The sequence below is a fragment of the Lonchura striata genome, chromosome 18 (genome assembly GCF_046129695.1).
Source record: "Lonchura striata isolate bLonStr1 chromosome 18, bLonStr1.mat, whole genome shotgun sequence".
Classification (NCBI taxonomy): Eukaryota; Metazoa; Chordata; class Aves; order Passeriformes; family Estrildidae; genus Lonchura; species Lonchura striata.
The window spans coordinates 12,323,862-12,345,636 of NC_134620.1; the positions used below are offsets into that span (position 1 = coordinate 12,323,862).

At 48.1% G+C, this 21,775-nt stretch overlaps 1 protein-coding gene across 1 annotated transcript in view; it reads right to left on the reverse strand.

Annotated features, from left to right (window-relative positions):
- SETD1B (SET domain containing 1B, histone lysine methyltransferase) overlaps positions 1 to 21,775 on the reverse strand; it is a 47,985-nt gene that overhangs the window by 4,934 nt on the left and 21,276 nt on the right. The window contains exons 7-17 of the mRNA XM_077787253.1: positions 12,526 to 13,296; positions 9,807 to 9,977; positions 8,824 to 8,911; positions 7,829 to 8,046; positions 7,460 to 7,589; positions 6,302 to 6,769; positions 2,966 to 4,522; positions 1,532 to 1,698; positions 1,155 to 1,286; positions 932 to 1,051; positions 440 to 577 (exon numbers count right to left, since the gene is read on the reverse strand). Of these exons, the coding sequence (XP_077643379.1) occupies positions 440 to 577; positions 932 to 1,051; positions 1,155 to 1,286; positions 1,532 to 1,698; positions 2,966 to 4,522; positions 6,302 to 6,769; positions 7,460 to 7,589; positions 7,829 to 8,046; positions 8,824 to 8,911; positions 9,807 to 9,977; positions 12,526 to 13,296 (3,960 nt within the window). The remainder of the gene's footprint in view (positions 1 to 439; positions 578 to 931; positions 1,052 to 1,154; positions 1,287 to 1,531; positions 1,699 to 2,965; positions 4,523 to 6,301; positions 6,770 to 7,459; positions 7,590 to 7,828; positions 8,047 to 8,823; positions 8,912 to 9,806; positions 9,978 to 12,525; positions 13,297 to 21,775) is intronic.

Here is a 21,775-nt window from a genome sequence, read left to right on the forward strand (position 1 = left end):
GCAATTTTGTCACAGGTTAAGAGAAGCTCAATGCTTAATTTGCCCAGGCAGGCAAGTCTGAGTGCAGACTGCAGCACAGAGCAGAGGGGGAAACAGCAGGGATTATTTTCCCATGCAGACACTAGAAGGTCCCACAGCTGACATTTGTTATGTTTTAAGGAAATATTTGTTAGATTTGCTTGCTCAGTGTCCATCAGGGTCCCCTGAGACAGCCAGAAGGGCTCTTGAGAGCACTCAGTCTCCCTGCATGTTTCACTCCTCTGGTCTCTCCAACCTCTTTGCACTACTTTAGACCCTGCTCTGATCTGCTGTGGCTCATTAACATTTAATCACAGCCCTGTGACCCCCTGCCACTCCTGAGCACCCCAATCAGGACTGGCTGGGCCTCCCCAGGTTTGTCAGCGTGCCAGGGGACAATGACAGAGGACGCCATACTCACATTGCAGCTGTGATTGATAAACCTGGCGAAGTTCCCGCATTTGGTGGCATCGATGATGGTGTCGTGGTCCACTCTGAACATGTAACTGCTGCCGATGCCCTCGTCCTCGTATCGCTTCTCACGCATGTCAGCAATGACCTGAGAAACCCCAGGCAGGCTCAGGCCACGCTGCACACCTGACCTGTGAGCAGCCACCTCACCTCCACACGGCTCCCCTGAGCTCTGCTTGTGCCAGGCAGTGGGGGTTTATACGATCCCCACCACCCCAAGAGAGCACACGCCTAACTGGACACGCAGAAGTTCAGGATGGGCTTCTTAAGGAGGATTCTCCTGAGTGCTCAGTTTCCATGGATTGTCAAAATTCCCACCCTTGTACATCCAAACCATGCCAACCTCTGTCCAGCCCACAGAGCTGACGCCTCCACCCCTCGCTGTCATACTCAAGGCCTTCTTCCAGGGCTGGTTTTTGCTCAGATTTCACCCAGAGCTTACCTGCCTGATGTTCTGACCCACGTACTCGATCACCATCTCATCAGCTGCAATGGGCTCCATAGCAAAAAGGCCCCAGTCATGAATGTGGCTCTTGCAGAATTTTAGTTTTTTCTTCCGGAACTGCATGAAGAAAACACCCCAAAACCCCAACCCTGAATTAGCCACGGCACAGAATGGGAAAGGATGTCTGTGGGTCCAGAATCTGCAGCAGGGGGTGATCTACCTTGAGCTGGTTGAACTTGAGCAGGTCACTGTCGCAGCTACCAGTGAAGGAGGAGAGGAGCCTGCGTTGCTCTGATCGCCTCTCGGAACCAGCCCGGGTGGAAGCATGAGGTTGGGCAGGGATGCTCATACCCTGAGAGGACAAATGGGTGATCAAAGCTGACCCAACACCCTGCAGGCTCCCTGTGAGCAGCCCCTTGTGCTCACAGATCACCACAGAACACCCACATCAAACATTAGCACTCCCCACACCAGCCCAGGACAATCAAGGAGACACAACAGCTTCCTCTCCCTCTTTGCCAAAAGGCAGGAAGCACCTACTGTGTGTGACAGTGTCACACCAAATCCCATTCACACCTGCCACTCTGGATTCCTCACCTGTGTGTCAGCTGGAGGCTCCTCTGCAAAAGCTCGGCTATTGTTGAGGTATTTGAGTTTGTCCTTCTTATCAATTTTGTAATAGCCTTCGCTTCGTGCACAGCCCGTCACGTGCTCCCGCATCCCGTCATCCCGCTTCTTCTTCTTGGGGGTAGAAAAGCTGGTAGGTGGCAAGAAGTTAAGGAGAAACACAGCCAGAGGTGGATATCAGACTAAACTTGCTACAATTGCATGGAGCTAATACCAGGAGCCTGGAAAACTAGAAAGGTTTTGTGGGGTTGCAAAAAATAACATTACTACCGAGATGCTGCTCCCATCAGCCTTGGGAAATCAGCTCCCTCAGACACACATCACAAACCTTCAGGTTTGAAGGCACCTTCAGGGCTTTGGCTCCTGGAAGGACAGTGGAGCTGTACTGCTGCCAGCTCACCCCACAAACACAGCCACAAAAGCTGCAACAATCAAGACTGACCCAAAAATGCTTCCTGTGATGTAAAACATATCCTTGACACCAGAGCACCGAAGCAGAGGGACCATAAAAACCAAGAGGTGGTGGGCTCAAAACCAGAGTGCTGAGGGTTGGCTGCAAAGCAGGTGAGCCTGCAGGTACTTTCACACTTGTCACACGATGAACTCAAGGTGATTTTGAAGTGGCTTAAAAAGTGAGCGTAATTTTGCTGTTGCAATATAATCCTTAACAGGAGGGAAAGAGATTTATTTTCACTATGGGTTTTGTTAGTTATCACTGACTGTTTTGGGTGGTTTGGGTTTTTTTGGTTTTGCTTTCCTGTCTTGCAGGAAGCAAGGGATGAAGATATCTGAATTTCACACAATCTCTAGCAACACACAAGGTGGTATGTTTATCTTCTTCAACACATAAACCTGTACATCCTTCCTAAAAAAAAGTACTGGAGAGTTCTGAGGTTTTTAGAGCAGTCTTTTAGACTCTGCTCTGGATAACACTACTGGTGGCTACACACACAGAGCCCTGATGTGCCATTTAGAAAGCATTGATTTTATCAGTATTTCAACCTCAAAGCAAGTTAAAGCTGCTAGAACCACTAACTCATTGTTTTGGGCACAGATGGCGAGATTATTTTTACAGCAAGTTTCAGCTCCAAATGAAAGCTCTGTATGTGCAGACTAGGAATTCCACAGGAAAGCTGGAAAAAAAGTCTGGTTACATGCAGCCAGAAAGTTCTCTAGGAAGGAAACCTCCCCAGAAGAGGTGCCTACAGACTGTCCCTGCACTTCCAGACTGAACATGCAGCAAGAACAGCCACTTCTGCAGTATTTTTGTATTGCAGCTTCAGAGAATGAAATAGTCTAAAATGCCCTGCTCATCCAAGCAACCTCTATTCCTGTAAGCAACTGCTTCTCCCACCAACTTCTCGTGCATCTCACACGTGCTGCCAACACAGTGAGAAAGGATATAAGGATGGAAAACCCACAGGGTGTCATTGAGCCAGTCCATACCATTGTCCTGCTGTAACAAGCGGTCGTATGTGATACACATGAATTTGATATCCTCCTCGTCTATGCCCCCGTTCCAGATGTCATACAGAATGGTCATCTCCTCAAACTCGGAGCGCGGCCTGAACTGCGGCCGGGGCGGGGAGTACTCGGGGGAAGGGATCGCTGGCAGCTCCTCAGATGTCTTCTTCTGCCTCCGCCACTGCCGCTTAGGTTTTGCGTGAGCTTCTTCTTCCTTGAAGTCTTCATTCCACTGGTTCTCTAGTTCCTTGAATGGCAGTTTCTCTGCAACGGTCTCAGCTGCTATTTTCTCGTGGAAACCGTCATTCCTGAAGTCCAGGGTGACAGCTTCAGGGTCTTTCAGTCCATAGTAGGCATCAGGATGTCCACTCAACAGCTCTTTGCCCACAGCACCTTCCACCAAGGCCACTGGCATGGGAGGAGGTTCTATGGTTTTGCCTGAGTACACATCCAGCGAGAGGACAGAAGGTGGGGACCGCCTCGGCCGACCCGGCCTCCTTTTGGGAAGAACAGAAGGTGGTGGTGGGGGAGGAAGAATAGAAGCCCCAGGGGGTACTTCTGGGGAGAGCAAAACAGGTTTTACTTCTGCCTTGCATTCCTCGATGGGCATTGTTCCATCTCCATGCATGCACGGCAGGGCTGCTACAGGTATTGGCTCATCAGGTGGCAAACCCATGTCCATGTGGAAATCAGCTTGCGGGGGGCTGGCAAAGGGGATAGGGGAAGGAACACTGTTCATGCTGATCGTAAGGGAAGCACCAAGAGGCTCTTTAAAGGTTTTCTCTTCGAGCTCCTCCTCTGACTGTTTCTTGCCAGGCAGAAGGCAAGGAATGGTAGCACCAGCCTCTGGGAAAGTAGGCGTGAAATTGAAATCTCTCCCAGGAGTCCGAGGAATGCCACTATTAATGCCAGGAGATTGGGATGGGTAGGAAAAGGGGCTCCCTGGAACTTGAGGGGAACTGAGGGTCAAGCTGCTTCCTGTAAGGGGAGCATCACTTCCTGGCGTGGCTGGAACAGTGTCCGTGCTCTGCGACTTTGCGAGGGGGTGTGAAGACTTGGCCAAAATGTCCCGCCCGGGAGTCCTAGGAATCTCCTCTTCCACGGATGTTTTGGTCACCATTAATTGTTCAGGGAACTTTTCTGGAGGGACTAAAGATTCTTCTTTGCCAGGAGTTGATGGCAAGGGAAGCATGGAGGATGGCACCTTGTGGGCTGGCAGCAGGAGAGTCTCAGTCTCCGAGTGGATCATCACCTCCCGCCCAGGCGTGCGGGGCAGCCGCTCGTCCTCCTCCGCTGCCGACGGCAGCTTGGCTTTAACTCGGGCCTCCAAGCTGCTCTCCTCAGACTGGCCAAAGAAGCTGCTTTTGCTGGGCAGAGGTTCTCCAAAGACTGCCCCTGGAGCAGAGATACAGAAAGCTGCCTCCTCATCTTGAGATTCGGGCTTTGGACATTCCTGTACTTCTGGCTCCAGCATGGAAGTGGGTTCAGACTCTTCCTCTGAAAGGGGAACAGAGAGGAGAATCAGGAGCTTTGCCTCCACTTAGTTACTTGCCACTTGCCAGTAAAGACATGTTTAAGATGCCACAATTAAAGAACAGCTCAATTCCACTGGGAGGCTTTAAAACTCCAGTGCTTTACATTTTGGAGGCACAGAGTGTAGAGTAATTAGACACTACCACACACTTTCCTAATGGACCATAAAAAACCCACACTATTAATTTGAGGATTAACTACGACACAGACCAGAACGAAGGTTTCTCTGCTTTCAAAAGCCCTGACAACCTTTTGTACAAACATTAAAGGAATGAGCGGCTTGTGGGGTGAGGACCTGGGAGGAGAGCTGTCAGAGCCCAGAGCTGTCACCTTTTCTAATGTGAGAACTAAACTAATTGCAGGCCAAGGAGCACCCTCTGCTCTCCAAGGAGGGAATGGTGAAGGGAACAGCAGAACACTCCTGAAACACACATGAAGGAAATGGGAAGCCCTTGTAATGGATCAGGAGACACTCAGATGGTATCAATGAGGCAATTTATATGCTGCTCTCCCTGCAGCAGCCTCATTTGTCTGGAGTTTATTTACCCACTTAGGGCCAAGTCCAAAAGGAATCAACAGTAAATCTTGTTAGGCAGCTCAAAATAACGTTCTCAAGTGGGAGAACGAAAAGAGGTGAAAATGCCTGGAGAGTTGGAAGGGAGGAATTCCTTGATTGTGCTGAACAAACCAGGGCTGCTGGAGGAGGGTCTGAGCCTTGCAACACCTGTATGTCAGAGCTGGGCTGCTCAAGAACAATGCTGCAGTTTGAGTTTGTTCCCACAGCTTACCTGGAAAGCTCCTCACACATGTCAAGTTGTTCAAGTGCAGTTGTCTCCAAATTTATGTTCTTTCAGCACACTGACCTGTTCTAGAAAGGATTCATGCAAAACCAGTTCTTTGCCCTGCCCAGTTTAACATTTCACCTTTGTGACTTCCAGATTTTGCAGCAGCCAAGGAGTGACACCTTGTGCAGGGACTGGATTCCCAACTCTCCAAGTGGCAAAACACTGCCCAGCCCTCAGAGAGCAGTGCTGCCCAAGGCTCCACAGCTGCCCCCACTAGATGTGCCCTCCCTGTTGGCTCCAATTTTAACTTTTAGATTTCCCCCAGTTGCCAAATTACTCAAGCTTTATCTCACTCCTGTTCTAGTAAAAGTTTTCCAATTTCATTGGGTTAAGTACAACTCTGTATTGATTGAAGACAATTTCCTTCTTCCAGAAAACTAGTGAGTATCAATCATTTAAAAGGAGTAGGTGACAAAATCACCTACAAATAATATTAGGAACCATACATAATTCTGAGACTCCACTCACCTTCCTCATGCAGCTTCCCTGTCACACACTGCTTTGATATTAAAACAAAAAAGAGCTAGTAGTGACATTCCTGTTCTGTTTTAGCAGCCATGGCTTTTCTATCTTGAGTTTCAGCCACCACACCACCCGATCAGTCACCCTCAGATGATGACAACTGCTCAGTTCCTGTAGGACTCCAACTAAACTGGCCCAGGATAAGATTCTGGATACAGTAACCACAGTATTTTTAGTAGCAGATGGCTCACATAAAGCTCCTTACTAGGAAGGAAAGTTCAGCACAGACCTCTTTCCCTGTACAGATAATCCCTAGCCTAGAGCCAAGGCTGGAAGAAGAAAGAGAACAAGGGAAATACAAACCCATATATGTTGGATACTGGGAGAAAATTTACTTGGAAACAAAACTCCAAAGCACATGGAAGGGCATACCAACCTGGCCTACAGATGGGAGAGAGTGCAAGCTTTGTCTCCTGGTCTCTTTCCATAACCAAATGTTTCAGAGTTTCAGCAGCAACAGAAGCTCCCAGGACTTGGCCACACTCATTTTCCCCTGCCTTGATTTCTTCATTGCCTTCATCTTTCACTGCCAAAGCTGGCTCGGCAAGTCCCAAGCCTGTTGCATCCATGTAGTCATCCACAGGATACAGGTCCAAAATAGTCTCCCTCTCATCATCAGGAAGCTCATGACTAGCAGGTTCATGCTCTGGCTCAGCAACCATGGCTTCTCTGCCTTGATCTTCAGCCACCTCTTCCTCCTCTTCTTCTTCCTCATCTTCATCATCATCATCATCATCCTCCTCATCTTCATCATCCGAGTCTGAACTTGACTCGAATTCAGAGGAGTCCTCACTCTCATCAGATGATTCAGCTTCAGCCTTGGAAGACGAGGGACTTGCTACATCTGCAGGAACAAACTGCCATTAGTTCTGCTTTCTGGCTTTATTAAACAATCAGGGCAGATATCCCTTCCACTGGAAAACTGTGGAAACAGCATCACCAGCAGCATGTGGGTTTGAAGGAGTGCTCTCCCAACTTACTTATTTTTGCAGAGATTTATAAATCCAGTCCCTGGCTGCACACAACAATCACCATACAACATGTGAGTAGTAGTGTTGCCTGGCACCTTCCCACCTGGGTCTCTTGGTGCATTAAATCTTTTAGTAAGATTTTCTCCTGCCTTTACACATGGCCTTAAAAAGTGGAAACTAACACCTTGCAGAGCAGGAACTGATTGATAGGACAGAGTTATTAGCAGCCAAATTACCCTTTTCAGAAATCTGGCCCCTTCTCCCACACAGCAACTCCTGTTTCACAAAACAAGGACGCATTTGGCTGGGCTTGAGAGCAGTGCCCCTGTGGCTGGGTTGGGCTGAGATCAGCTAGGGACTGGGGGGCTCTAAAGGGACCCACTGACTGAGGGATCATGGAAACCTCACAGGTATTCACTAAAAATATCTCTCTGCATTACGTTGTGTAAAACTGCCCACCAGTGAAAGGAGGTGCACAAGTAACAAAATCAGCTCACAAAGGCAGAAGGGAGACCACAGCTGACCCAAAGGTGACACTTGCTGCTTCCACTGCAGTTCCTTACCCTCCTCGGAGTCCTGCTCCTCCTCTTTGTCACTTGTGTCTATGCCTGTCTCCTCCTCATCATCTTCATCCTCGTCTTCGTCATCATCTTCATCCTCATCATCTTCATCCTCCTCATCCTCCTCTTCCTCCTTTGCAAGAAAGCATTGCTAAAAATGAACAGTGCCTGAGCCTGTGACCTGGCTGTCAGTGCAGTAACCACCAGGGACTCTCAGGGAGGCTGAGGAGGGAGTGACCTGACAGAGGCTCTGTAAGGACAGACCCCACCAGGAGCACTCATCTCCTAGAAAAGGGAACTTTGGCATTTGGCACTACCCGGCCCCCTTTTAATGACAGACAGCACTGAAACTGCAGCCACACACCGACATACCTTGCCAGGTGCTGCTTTCACCAAGCCTCCATCTTCTTCCTGCTCCTCTTCCTTCTCTGAGGAGGACTCTTCCTCTTTCCCTGATGTCTCATCTCCCTCCTCTCCCTCGCTGTCGAGCTCCAATGGCCTTGCTGGTCGCCGTCGCAGCCCCACTGCCTCTGCATCCTTCTTTGACAGGTCAGATGTTGTGTCAGAAGCATCCCTGTCCCTCTCCGACTCTGAGGAGAAAAAGCAACAGAAATTACCATCAAATACCTTGGAAAGAACAGAAAGAGTTAATTACATAAGGGAAACTTCTTCTTTGAGAAGATCAAAGTTAGAAGCAATGTGCCCATGTGGTATGAGGGTCCCCAGGCTTACAGGGACTTGCTGATGTCACAGTGAATAGTGCTGATGGCAAAATGTGGGTGGCCAAAGCTGCTCCCTAGGCAGACACATGGCATGAATGAGGTCAGGACAGGTAACCTGAATTTAATGCTTTTTTATTTCGTTTTTTGGCTTCAAAACCACTTGTTCATCTGAATCGACTTCCACATGAAACCATGTGCAAAACAAAGGGTATTCAAAGCTTTGTCTCCTCTTTACTCTTCCTTGGTAATAGGAAATAAGATATTTTCAAACAGATTTTTCTGGCAAAAAACTTTGCTTTCTTTCCCAAATCAAATGCAGAGCAAACTGTTAAGTGCTTCCTCCTACCACATCCCAGTGAGCTGTGAGCACACCCCAAAGAGCCCATGAACCCATCTGAGCTCCTTCTGCTGGGGCCCAGCACAGCTAAAATAGCTTATGAGTTATTCTTAAAATGTGAATTTCAGATAATTGAACCCAGAGGGGCCATGTCCCAGCTGATCAGAGCTCTGTGAGAAGCAGGGTTTGGCTCAGATCCTTGACTCTGTGCTTAACTGTAAGTGAGCACACTGCTGTGAAGTTTAAAGGATTCAGCTTGGTGGGGTTTGCATCTGCTCCTAGGTTTCAAACAAATGCACTTTGCAAACCTTCATCTTCATCATCCACAGATGTAGAAGGCCGGATTCTCTTCTGATCTCCCGCTGAGGCAGCTTCAGGTGGCTCCTTTCTTTTCACCTGAACAAAAGACACAATTAGCATTTCTGAAAGTTTAGAAGCAGCAGAAATCATCTTCTTAAGCAAATTGCCACTTCTTTACTTTGCCATGGTCACAGCAGAAACTAAGGGCCACTTCCCAGCTCTTGATCTCTTTATTTGCTTGCAAACAGAATTTCACTCTGAATGAAACTCTACCCCTTCAATTTGCATGAAAACACCCTAGGTACCAGCATGGTGCATGTCATCACCAGGTACTTTGAGGATGACAGAGAAAACTCTTGACAAATCCGTGTGTCTGAGATTGTAGTAGAACAGAAAGAGAGCCTAAGCTCATGGCATCTTAAAGAACCTCAAAGCAAGTTTTACTCTAAATAAAGACTGGAGAATCTCCCATCCCAAAGCTACTTGCACCTTCTGTGCATTCAAAAATCCTAATTTCAGGGAAGCCCTCTATACTCCCCTACCCAAAACTTCTTTTAAGATACTTCTAATTTTTTATGTAAATGGTTTTCAAAATGGATACCCTGTGCTTCTGAGGAGATATAGGTTAAGCAAACTTCAGGTAAGACTCAGCTGCCAAACTATCAGGGATTCCAACCAGAAAAGCAACTGTGTAAACCATGCATGTATTTTTATGATCATGCTGCAATGCTGTGTCCTAAACACAGGCAAATGTCCCCTTCCCCCTGCAGAGCAAGGAGATCCTCTAGAGACAATTCACACAAGAGGAGGATGAAAAGCTGAGGGAGAAGAGGGTCCTTGCTCTGGTCCTGGGGGGTCAGAAGCAACCCCCTGAATGAATACTGAGTGGGGTGAACAGCCTGAGGGCTCTGGGGCACAAGCCTAGCAAGGCCTGTCCTCCTAAGGCTCCTCTGGGGATGTCAGCACAGGGAATAGAGTTTTTTGTTCTCACCTTGAAGGATGGCAGCCGGATGGCCCCTCGTAAGCCAATGCCCAGGCCAATGGCCTCGTAGCCCAGCCCTTCTCCTTTGTTCCAGTTCTCCAGGAGACAAGAGGCCATCCGATCCTTCGGCTTTGGCTTCTCCTCCAGCTCTCCTCCAGACTTCACTGGAGTGAGAGACGCCTGCAACACAGAAGGCACATTTGAGAGGGGAAGTTTCTTGGGAAGGACACAAAGTCTGGAACCCATTCAGACAGTCAAGGTTTGGGAAATATCACTGCCCTGCCCAGGCATCAGGTTTTTTAAGGGCATCTGAAGGTGCCCCACACCTGAAAGGAACTAGAGCTGCATAGAATAATGCAAATAATTTGAGTATGCTTTAGGCAAGTCAGCCCAGCAATGTATTATCTACCTTCCTTTGCTAACCCACATAACTGAAAGCAACTCCAGACCTTCCAGTTGGGAACACCTTCCTTTTGTTGAGTGTAAGGCCAAATATAGTGCATCAAAAATCACACACATCCCCGTGTTTCCTTAGCAACCATAGCCCCAGTCCACAAAACCTGTCAGAAGGCTTCAGTCCTGGGAACAAGAACATCAAAATATTTAGGTGAAACACCAAAGGGTCTACAGAATAGACACACAGCCTCAATAAATTCTTCTTCACCATAGGTGAGGTGTGAAGGAAGAGCAGGAATTCAGACCTCTGCAGCTGTGGAGAGGTGGATAAGCCTTGATGTGAATGTCATACATGGCACGTCATGCTCTGCCCAAGCCAGGGGCACTGGAGGTGACAGTCACCTGCACAACACCCCAAACAGCTTCTCCTGCACACCCTAACAGAGCTCACGTGCTGCAGTGGGCTGTAATCACCAAAGAGGCAGCACAAGCTCAGCTCTCCTGCTAATTAGGGACAAAACTAATGGGAATATCAAACAGAGAATCCAAGCAGCAGCACTCTGTGGCCAGGATGCCTGGTTATTCCTGGCACTCTGCTTAATGCATCTTTACTCAGGCTTTCAAACCTAAACCCACCACTAGATCTGGGAACAAAGAAAAGCTTTCCTCTAGCTCAGGCAGAAAAGGTCCATGGGATCTGCTGCACTCCCCAGAAATGTGCTCCTTTCACAGCTTTCACCCCATACATTTCCCACCCTGCCTGACCCAGGATACCAGATGTTATCCTTGAGCCTTCCCACCCTTTACCTAGGGCATGATGCCTCTTGGAAGTCAACCAGCTGCCAGAGCTGGAATCAATCAATCAATCAATCAGCTGCCTTTGATGGAATACAGCAGCCATAATCACTGTGATGGCAGAGCACATGGGGAACTGACCTCCAGCTGCCACCAAGGAGCCCAGTAACCCCCTCCTCACACTCACACAGACATCAACAGTGGGAAGGTACAGTTTAAGCTGAATATTCATATTTTGTTTTCTGCAAAAGCAGGCAACTTGTGCCTGAGAAGGAATCCTGACCCTCCACAATGCCAGGGGTGCCCAGTTGTGGCAGAAAACTCTGAAATCTATGAGGTTTTTCTGCATGCAACAGTAACACATGCCCTGGGGCAGAAATGGTTCTGGCATCTCTGTTCCTGGACAGAAAGCACATGTGGTTTTCCATGCAGCAATTTGGTATTTTCAATTACACTGCTCACATCCAACATAACCTGTGGCAAGGACTGTGGCAAGCTGCTGTGGTACAGTCAGCTTCCCTTCCCAACATGGCTTTTTATAAAGCCCAGGTGAGGGCAGAACACCCCAAATCCAGCCCTAACTTGGGATGTAAGAGAGCCTGAAGATCTGTCTCAACTTGCTTCTGCTTCTTCACCACAGATGTCTGGTTTAAAACAATTTCTTGAGTGTATCAGTTACTGTTTTTGCAACTATTTGCTGGATCTATTTCCTTCATTGCCCTGGAAACTCACAGGCCTCCTCCAGGACTGTCAGCACATGCTTGCTGGCAGAAGAAAAGCTCTAAGCATTAGTCAGGAGGAGAGGGATGGGGTTTCTGCTGCACGTCATGTCAGCCAGCTCTAAGCCACAGCAAATTACACTGTCACAAAACAGCTGTTAAGCAGCAGCATTACCCACCCCTCTAGAAATCCAAGGAGCTCTCCCAGGCACCAGAGTTAGCACACAACTGGTTTACAAAAACAGGTGGTGAGGATACTGCTCTGAAAACTAACATCTGAAACAGACCTACCTGCAGGTTGTGGTTTGTTTTGTTATTTTTACAGTAATTCACTGCAATGGTAATTTTGAGGCTTGCATTAACCTTTCTGTAGTGTTAGGTTTTTTGGGTAGTGACAAATTCACCACACATTAGATCACAGAGCTGTTTGCTGGCTGAGGTACACTTCAAATTGAGTGAGAAAAGGATCAGAGGATTCATGCAAAACTGTTTTCTCAACTAATCCCTGGAACTCTTGGCCAGTGTTCAGCTTTTGAGTTAATTGCTGCTTTGTACATGCACTGGGGAGGGGGCAGAACTGGAAATACCCACAAATCTCATTGCACAAAGTGGGGAACACAAGACAGAGGCTTGGTGATTTCAAACACTCCTCTCGCATCTGACCTTAGTTTTTCGGAGCTAAACTTCAGCTTCCTCTTGTACATGAAAATTTAGGGGTTTGGGTTTTTTAAAGTCAGCTCCAGACCCCCGCTGACCCCACACACTGGCCACAAGCACTAAGAACAGCTCTCCCCAGGACCCAGCATGTGAAAACCCACTTTTGCCAGACGTTCCTTCTTGTCCCACCAGTCATCAAACGCCCGGAACGCCACCACTTCGACCATCTTGCGATTCAGGTCCCTTTTCATGATGGCCTTTAGTTCCTTCACTATGACCAGGAGAACTCCATCCACCGTGGCTTTGTGGGGATCTTCCTTCTTCGGCTCATAGCCCGGGGGTGGAACCGAGGGGTCAAACTTGGGCAGAGGCGGCCACTGCTGCCCGCGGGCGAGAGCGGCTCCCATCGAGAACGGGCGGTAGGGAGGGAGATTCACAAACTGCATCCGGCCCGTCATGAAAGGTGGGTACTGGTACGTGTTCTGTGCCTGCATCATGCGGCTCAGCATCTGAGTTTGCATCTGGAAGGACATGGGCATGCCACCCCACTGGTTGCCCAGGACACTGATCATATCCACCTGCATGACCGGGAACATGCCGGGGTGGAACGGGGGCAGCGGGGGCAGGATGTGAGGCGGAGGGACCCCGGGCGGGGCGGGCAGCGGCGGCGGGGGCACGGTGACGGCCGGGTGGGTGGGCGGCGGCGGCGGGGGCAGCGGCGGGGGCATCGGGAAGCCCGGCTGTGGAGGAGGCGGAGGAGGAAGAGGAGGGAATCCCGGCGGTGGCAGCGGGGGGATGGACGGGGCCATCACGGCCGTGTTGCTGACGGAGGAGTTCACCACAATGGTTTTGGCACATTCCGCGCTGGTGATGGGCGCAGGGTTGGTCTCGTCGTCAGAGATTTCCATGTCCTCCCCTGAGGAATGCTGACCCTGCCACAAAAGAGAGAGAAAAGGTGACGAGCACATTCTCTTTACATTAAATACCACAGCGCTGGGCTGCTTCAAACAAAAGCTAAGTTTAACACACATTTTAATTGGGAACGGAGAAAAGCAAGCGATGGTCTGAAAAGACAGGGCCCACTGTGCAGCTGGTGCCTATTGAAGCTTTTCTCTTCCGTGTCAGACCTCGGGAATCAGAGAGGTAAAAGCTTTCTAAAAGAGCATCAGCACCAACTGAACAAAACCCTCAGCTTCTATGGAGCAGGAGGAATTGCTCTCAGGCTTGGTGAAATACGTCCTTCACTGCAAGATACATTATCTCTTATTTATATCTAGCATTCCTAGGTACATTACACCATGAGGTTTTATTCCTTAGGTTTTCCATGCACAAATAATTATCCTGGTTTTTAATTAATCCCTGGCTCATTTGCTGTCAACTCCTAACCTCTAATTCTGGAAAGACAATACCTTCACATGATTGCTGCTACTAAAAGTTGTCTTAACTATACCACAGCAATTCACATGGGAAAAAAGAACCCCAAATCTGGTCAAATTGCTTTTAAACATCAAAGTCATAAATTCTGAGATTCAAAGACATAACCTATGTTGTGTTTTTGGACAAAATGAATACTTTACTAGCCGCAAGAAATACAGACTTGTAGAAAATACTGAAACTATGTCCTACCTCTGCTGCCAATGGGATGGAAACCAGATTTAAACAGTGGGTGCCAGCTTGCTCTGAACTCTCAGAGCTGCCTGACTAGGTTTTGTAAAAAGAAAAATTTCAGGAACTACCTCCATCCTCAACAGCACATGGTCACACCTGCACACTGTGTCCTACAGGCACTTCAGTCCTCAAGGTGTCTCCAGCACCAAGGATCCACATGCATGACTGTTACATCCCTGATATGAAATACTGTACCAAATACTGCTGGAAGACATATCCACACGGTGACAGTTTATCTAGGAAACATGAATGGGGCTGATCTCTGACTGGAGTGATGACAGCAGACAGGACAGGTCCCTGTCTCACATTGCTGATGTCAGTGTTCCCCAGCCCAGGGCACAGCAGGGATGCTCCTCCTGGCCAGAGCCAGGAAGAGATCACCATCAAGTGACTCTCTCTATCACAGTCCTGGCAATGGTTTTGGAGCCTTCTGGCTGTTATCAGCCAAATTTGACTGTAGATCTCAAAGATATTTATTGTTTGCTCCATATTTCATGCCAGCACTGGGTGCCTCTTCTGTCTGCTCTCCTAACAGTCTCCCCAGTGTGAAAGGAAAGAGCAGTATCAGACACTGGAGAACCTGGAAGTTCTGGGAAGAGCTGCTGAGGAGCAGACTTTGTTGGCAATTTTCACATTGAAGCCGCCACGATTTGATTCTTAACCTGTGAATTTCTTACTGGCGTATGCAAACAAAAGCAGGAGCAGCTGAGTTGACTCTGCTACAAACTGTCACTGTGTGAAACTGAGCAACCACAAGTATCCAAATCACTCCAAATGTTTCCCGTTTTTATCAAAGGTCATCTCTGCTACAGCAGCTACCACCAGAGAGCAGGCTGAGCACGACGCTTACAACAGCAGCTGTGCAAATCCTCCAGTCCTGGCACCTCCCCTTGCCCTGGCTTCCCCGCATTCCTCCGCTGCAGCACGAACTCGGCGCCTCCCGCAGCGCCTGGGTCACCCCCAAAAAGCCACTCACAGTTTTAGTACCCAAAATGCCCATCAAGGAATGGTGATTCACCTGGCAAGCCCTGAGCAAGGGCTACTGACCCCTGGTAATGGTGATGGAGGGGGGACATCCCTGTAGTCAGAGTCACTTTAGTGCGTCTGTGCGTGCAGAGAGAACTCCGAGGGCTGTTTTGTAAACCTTAAAATGAACAGCTATAACAGAAGCAGAGGTGATAAACCATTGCACCAAGTCCTTTCAAAGCCCAGTTGTATCATGCCCTTGAGCTGCCCACATCTGGCTCACACTTCTCAGTGGGATTCACACCCTGCGTCCTCTCCCCAGCTGCTCTATTGCGGTCACGTCCCACGCCGAGGATGCCGGGGAATAAAAGGACATTCTGCAGTTTCAACCACTGCAGCTCCAGTGAAAGGAGCAGAGGAAGAGCGAAAAGGACGACTGTGGCAGGTGTAAACAGGATTTCTGTGCAACAGACCCCGGTTTTCAGTACGTGAACACAAAAGGCCCTGTTAAAAGCACTGGCTTCAATTGCAAATGCTGGATGATGCTAAAGGTTGGCGCAGGATAGAAAGCCAGGAGTGTTCAGGCTACCAAAGACAGACAAAATCAGCTTCAAGTTCACATTCATCTCATCTGATGGGATATGGAGAAAAGTCACCTCATGAGGCCTCAGGGGAGACCAGCACTGAGGAGTGTCAAGCCACAAATTCCCCCCAGTCCCTCCTGCAGGACCTTGCACCCTCCCAGAGCCCTCCCAAGCTCCCATCCTGGAGCACCAGCAGCCCCCAGCCTGTCCCAGTCAGTCCTGCCACACAAGATTTGTGTGTTCCTGTCCACCCAGAGCCCATTGCCATCCACACCGGCCTCTCATCAGCCTCAGTACCAATGATTGGAGTCCTGCCTGATAAATGAGGCTGGTTTTCCCTCTTGAAGGAAACATCACATAGAAAAAGCCAGTCCTGAAATTGCAGAGAGGTGGCAGGACTAGCAGGATTCCATGCTTTAGGGCACAGAGCTTCCTTCATCCACATCTGCATTAATTTTTACTTAAGCTGAAATGAGAATTGCTAAAGCAATAACCAGTGTTTGAAAGATTGAAAGACCTTTTTTTTTTCACTTCTGGTGCTCAGATGAGCCTATAGGAAGCAACAACAGATTCCCTGCTTCCTACAATGTTGGGCTTCAACTCACCTCCACTTGCACAGTGCACACAGTCTGTGCTCCAATTTTATCCCAGGCAAGACAGATAGGAAGAGAGAAGGAGATTAAATGGCAGGGAGAAAAGGATCAGAAAAGGCACAGGGGGTAGGGGGAAAATAATCACAAGGTTAGGAAAGAGGTCAAACCAAAAGATCATCTACAAGGAACTCTTTAAAGAAAGTTAAGAGTAACGAATATTTAAAGCGGATGACTTTCCTGTAACTGCTCATATCTAAGGGGGAAAGATGTAGGCACCAAGTGAAAGAGATCAAGGTACAGATAGAAAAAGCAAGGGGAGACATAGAAAGATCTTCTGTTATTTGAATTTCTTTTCATTCACCTGTCTGAGCCTGGATTTACTATGGTTGCTACCAAATACCTCTCAGGGTAGAGCTGAAAAGCACCTGTGCTGTCCTCTCAAAGAAACTGCCTTGTAGCTGGCCTCCCTCTTTGCTCTCACAAACAGAAAAAAGTGAACTGATAGATGACATACATACTGCTATGAAAATGTCACGGCCATCACTGTCAATAAGGCCCAGAGTTCACCTGTCTGTTTCTGAGGTCATCTGGTACAATGCCACCAAAAAAACCTCTCTTCAGCCCACTGAGAGAAATGCCATTTCCAGCTAAATTAATTTGTGCTGCCAACTTTACTTTGGATTAATTAAATTAAGAGTTAGCAAAACAGGTATTTAATTATACGCATGACACATTTTTCCAAAGGTTCTTTAATGATGCAAATTTGTTGGGAGAGATTCATGTCAGCGTAACTGGTTATAAATGGCCTCATTCACTGTTCACCCAAAATGTTAATTGCCACCTTTAACACCAGCAGAGTGTGCAGAGACTCTTAAGTTAAGTGAGGGAACATCCTGGGATGCCACTCCATCAGCTGGAACAGTGACAGGGTAGAGCCACTGGCTACAGGGTATTGATCCCACCTCAGAGCCATACCCAGCATTTTGCAAGCAAATGTTAATACCTCCAGAGATAAGAAACTACATCCTAATATTTGCATGCAGACCTGGCAGCTTCCAGATGTGAGGAGGCTGTTCCATCCCCTGACCCAGGGAGCACTGACACCGTGGTAGTGATTGGGACCTTCACTCTACACACTGTTCAGTACCTTTCTTACAGGCAGAGAAACTTCCATTTCCTTCTAAAAGGCCATCTGATAAAAGAATTCACTCAGAATTTCAGAACACATTTTGAACACCATCAGCTTACAGCTAATTTCACTTGAACATTCTGCTGGGTACCAAGTTACTTGTATTTAAGGTAGGGAACTATACCACTGAACATAGCAACTACTCTGGCATTACCTGCCTGAGCTCTGGAGCATCAAAATAATGAAATGCAGGATCGATGGCATTCAGCACAGTACAAGGGCATTAGCCTCCATGTTTTTCAATAAAGCTAGAACTTCAAAGAAGAAGGGAATCCTGGAATCACTTGGTTCTGGATTAGAGCTGAAAAAAAGGGTTGAATAAAAATTCACAAGTGATTATCTCACACTTCATCCTTACAAAAAAGCAGAGAAAGAAAAGCCTTCAGAGGTGATGAGGAGAGGCCAACTGACTGAAGAGGGTCATACACCAAGTCACTAATAGAGTCAAGAACAGACTCCAGGGTCCCTCTGACCTCCTATACCCCAACTCCAGCTCCCTCCCCACACTGGGCTCACACCAGGCTCCTCACTGCCTGTGCTCTGTGTTTGACAAGGGAAACAGCCATGATCCCTGGGTGAAACCAGCTCCAGTTCTCTAACACACAAGTCTCTTACCAGACTGCTTCAGCAGAGCACCTTAAAGAGAACGAGACATTTCAAACCTGACACATTTCTTATGCCACCATCCAGAAAAAAATGAAGCCTGAGGTCACCAACCAGACACCTGCAACTCCTCTTCCAAGACAGCTTCACTGAAAAACTCCTTTCAAGTTTGGCCCAGAGAAACCCACCATTCACTCTGCTAACAGTGTAAATACCAAATACCTCTTGTAGCCCAAAATTTGCAAACCCAGTGAGGGCTCCAGAGAGTATTGCTTTGTTCATTTTTAATCTTTTATCTTGCAGGATCCCCGTTCTAGGCAAAGCACACGAGGAGGAGTCGTGGCTCTGAACTGCTCTCTTGTCTTGCTGGGAGACCACGATGACATGGCAGAGGGACCTTGCTGAGCATTCACACCTCACCGTGTCAGGCGTGAACAAGGCAGACTCACTCGGCACCTCATTTACAACACACACAAGTATTTTTACTTTGCTAACCATAATTACAGCCCTGCCTCGGGAAGAACATGCTCAAGGGTGGTGCTTTGCTGGCAGACACGGAGTACAGGAGGGCAGAGGCACTGCAGGTGGTTTGCCAACAGTCCAGCAGCAAAAACACAGAGCAAACTGCTGCCTGCACCTTGCTGGGTCACATTTCCAACCTGGTCAGGTCACTGTGCTGTCCCAGGTGGCTCGTGGTGGCTCGTGGTGGCCAGCCCACCACCACTGCAGCCTGCACTGAAGCTGGAATCAAGTTGCTGCCTCCTCCCCGTGGGTTAGTCAGGTCTTTCAACCTCCTCTGGGCAGCTGGGAGAGCTCCTGTCCTCCTGCTGCAGTCAGAGCCCACAAGGGCAACCACAGCAGCTTCTGATTGAAACAACTTTCTGGTGTTTGTATGATAATAAAATGCCCAGCTCAGTAATTGGCAAATGGAAATACTTACATATTACAAATCAGTGATTATAAAATATCTCCAGCAACACGTGATTCTATCTCTACAAAAGAAGACTACAAGGTTTTTATATAGTTATACAGCACTTCATAAAAAAGGCTGCAAACACACAAATCAGGGTGATGGACTCAATGCCATGTCCCACAAAAAGGGCACCAAAAAGGCCCTAACAGAACAGGGATTTCTCACAGAAGGACAGACACTCCTTGGATGTTTTGGTTTCTCTAGTACCAACTGCCAAAGTACCTCTCACTACCTGAAAAGGAGAATTAAAGCTCTTTATGATGACAATATCCCACCTAACACACACACTCTGTTGGCTCAGGTTTGCTTTTGGTCTGGTACCTCTTGCAGCACTTCTTTGGCACAGGCAATGCTCCCCACACCTACAGGGCTGCCCAACAAGTAAAACAAGTGACAATAATATCCAAGTGCTCATTGTAAACAAACAGCAATGCAAACACCAGCTCAATTTATGCCACTTACTTTCCTTCATAAGGCCAAGAGGGAACTTTGAGCTGATATCCCAAACCACAGAAGGCTAGAGGGAGAATTCCCTGGAAGATCCTGCTGGTCCCAGAAGAGGGGGACAGGGATGAGCAAACCTCATGTGCTTGCTTGTGTCTCACAACATGCTCCATCAGGTGCTGGTCCCTAATTAGACCATCCTGCACATGGGGAGACACAAGTGGGGATTTGGAAAGATGCAGGGAAGGATGAGAATGACAGCTCAACTGGGTAGGGCAGGAAGGGCTTTTGAGAAGAAGGCACATGGGGCTAATGCTTACAAAGGGAAAAGGTCTCCTCACTCACTTCCAGTATTTCCTAACACCAGGAACAGAAGAAATCTGACTTATGTTTTAAGGACAGCAGGAGAGCTGGACATCTGCCCAACAGTCCATGCCATCATCAGAAAATCTAGTGAATCAAGATGACAAAACAAGCTAAAATGACTCCTGTAGGGTGGACAGCACTGCCAAAGAGCAATCCACCCTCATGCAAATCCACACCACACTTCCTGCAGGCCTTCACATGCACTGAGCAGCTGAAATGGGGCTTGACACTTCAAGGCCCTGTTTCAGACTCCAGAGGGGATTATCCTGTCTCCCTGCAGGAGAGTGGAATAACATCAACATCTCCACGGAAAAGAACTTAGCAGTAGCTTAAATCAGTATTTCCCAAAGCAAAGCTCCTGATGTGACATAGGGCATGAAATGGTCCACACAAATCCCCACCAAAAATAGGAGAAAATTAATGCAGTGATTGAACAGGAGAGGTTCAAGATGTTTTTACTTGACTGTACATAGGATCTCCAGTGGCTGTAGGAAATGATGCATGGATTCTTCCTTCCAGAAGTTGAAACAGAACCTGGAGTAAGAAACACCCACCTAGGCAGCTGCTAGGCATTTCCACAAGGCTAAGAACTTCTTTCATTCAGCAAGTGGTGCAGGGAAGGACAGACAAGTATAGGTGAAGCAAGAAGAAAGAAATGGGAAGCCTGTGTGGTACAGTCTGAGGTAAACAGATCTTGACTGATCCAGAAAAAAGGCAACTTGAGGAATGTGATCCCAAGGGGAGAACACTCAATCATCATTCAATACTTCCAAAAATCCATTCTCTTGGCAAGACAGCACCACAGTCCAATTTTCAATGTGAATTTCAAGAGCCCACTGCAAGAGCTTCCTAGGACAGAAATCCTCAGAGCCAGGAATTAAGCCAGTGGGAAAAAAACTGCCAGATCTGCCTCAGCAGAAATCCTGAAGAGATGAACTAGCAAAGAGAGCTAGGTTGAGGGGGTTGCTCTATTTGTTAGTAAGTTAGTAAGCCATCCACAAAGAGGATGGCTTAATTCAGGTCTTTCTCCCTCCCAAGAGGAGGAGGCTCCAAACTGCAAACCTCATGGCATATGATGTAGTTACACTGCTCCTGTCAGCAAGATCATTGAAGAAGGGATATTTGGAGCAGCCAGACATTACCTCTGGGTTTTCCACGCACTAGAGACTCTCTGGTGTCTGCAGGGAGAGGCCAACATAACATCCCTGGGGTCCACATTCAGCAACGCTGACACTGGAGACTTCCAGACACCCAGACTGCACAGATCTGAGCAGAGACCGACACGAGCACCCAACTGGGCAGGTCACAAAATACAGTGGGAGTGTGAGATGGGGAGTCCCTGGCCCCCAGCCCAGCCCAGGGAGGCCGGGGCAGGCTGTGAGTGCCCCCATGCAAGGCTGGCTCACACAGTTGCCCCTCCTGCATTATGAGGACAAATCTGAAGTGGCAGGGCGAATGTGTGCCAATTCAGGGCCAGCGTCATGTGGCCACAGTGTTTTTCATCACATATGAACACCCTAAAATTGGATTTACCATCTCATGGAACCATGGCCTTTTCCCTCAAGTCTTAAGTAGATCTTATTAAGGGGGGAAAAAAAGGGTTTCTTTGTGGGGGGAGGAGGAGGTAGGGAAAAGGAAGGAGGAAAAGAGAGGGGTGTTAACACTGGGAAGCCATGTAACAAGGCAGGCTCTTTCCACAGCAATGGTTGTTCTGGTTTCCCTATTTTAGATGGGGGGAAGGGATAGCTGAAGAGCTATTTGCAATCTAACTTCAAAGGCTTTAGTGGCTGGGAAGCTAAGTCATGCATAAAAGGATGGTAGAGTGGCAAGAAAATACCCCCTACAGATAAATTAGTCAGGGAATGTTCTCTGCTTTTCCCAAAGACTTTCATACAGCCTGACTGGCTTTAGCCAGGTAAAGCCCTTTTCAGACACCAGGTTCAGTGATGCAGAGTTCTGGGAACTAACCAGCCAAATCCAACAGAAGAACTGAACAGTCTCTCTGAAAAACAGAAAGGCACTGGG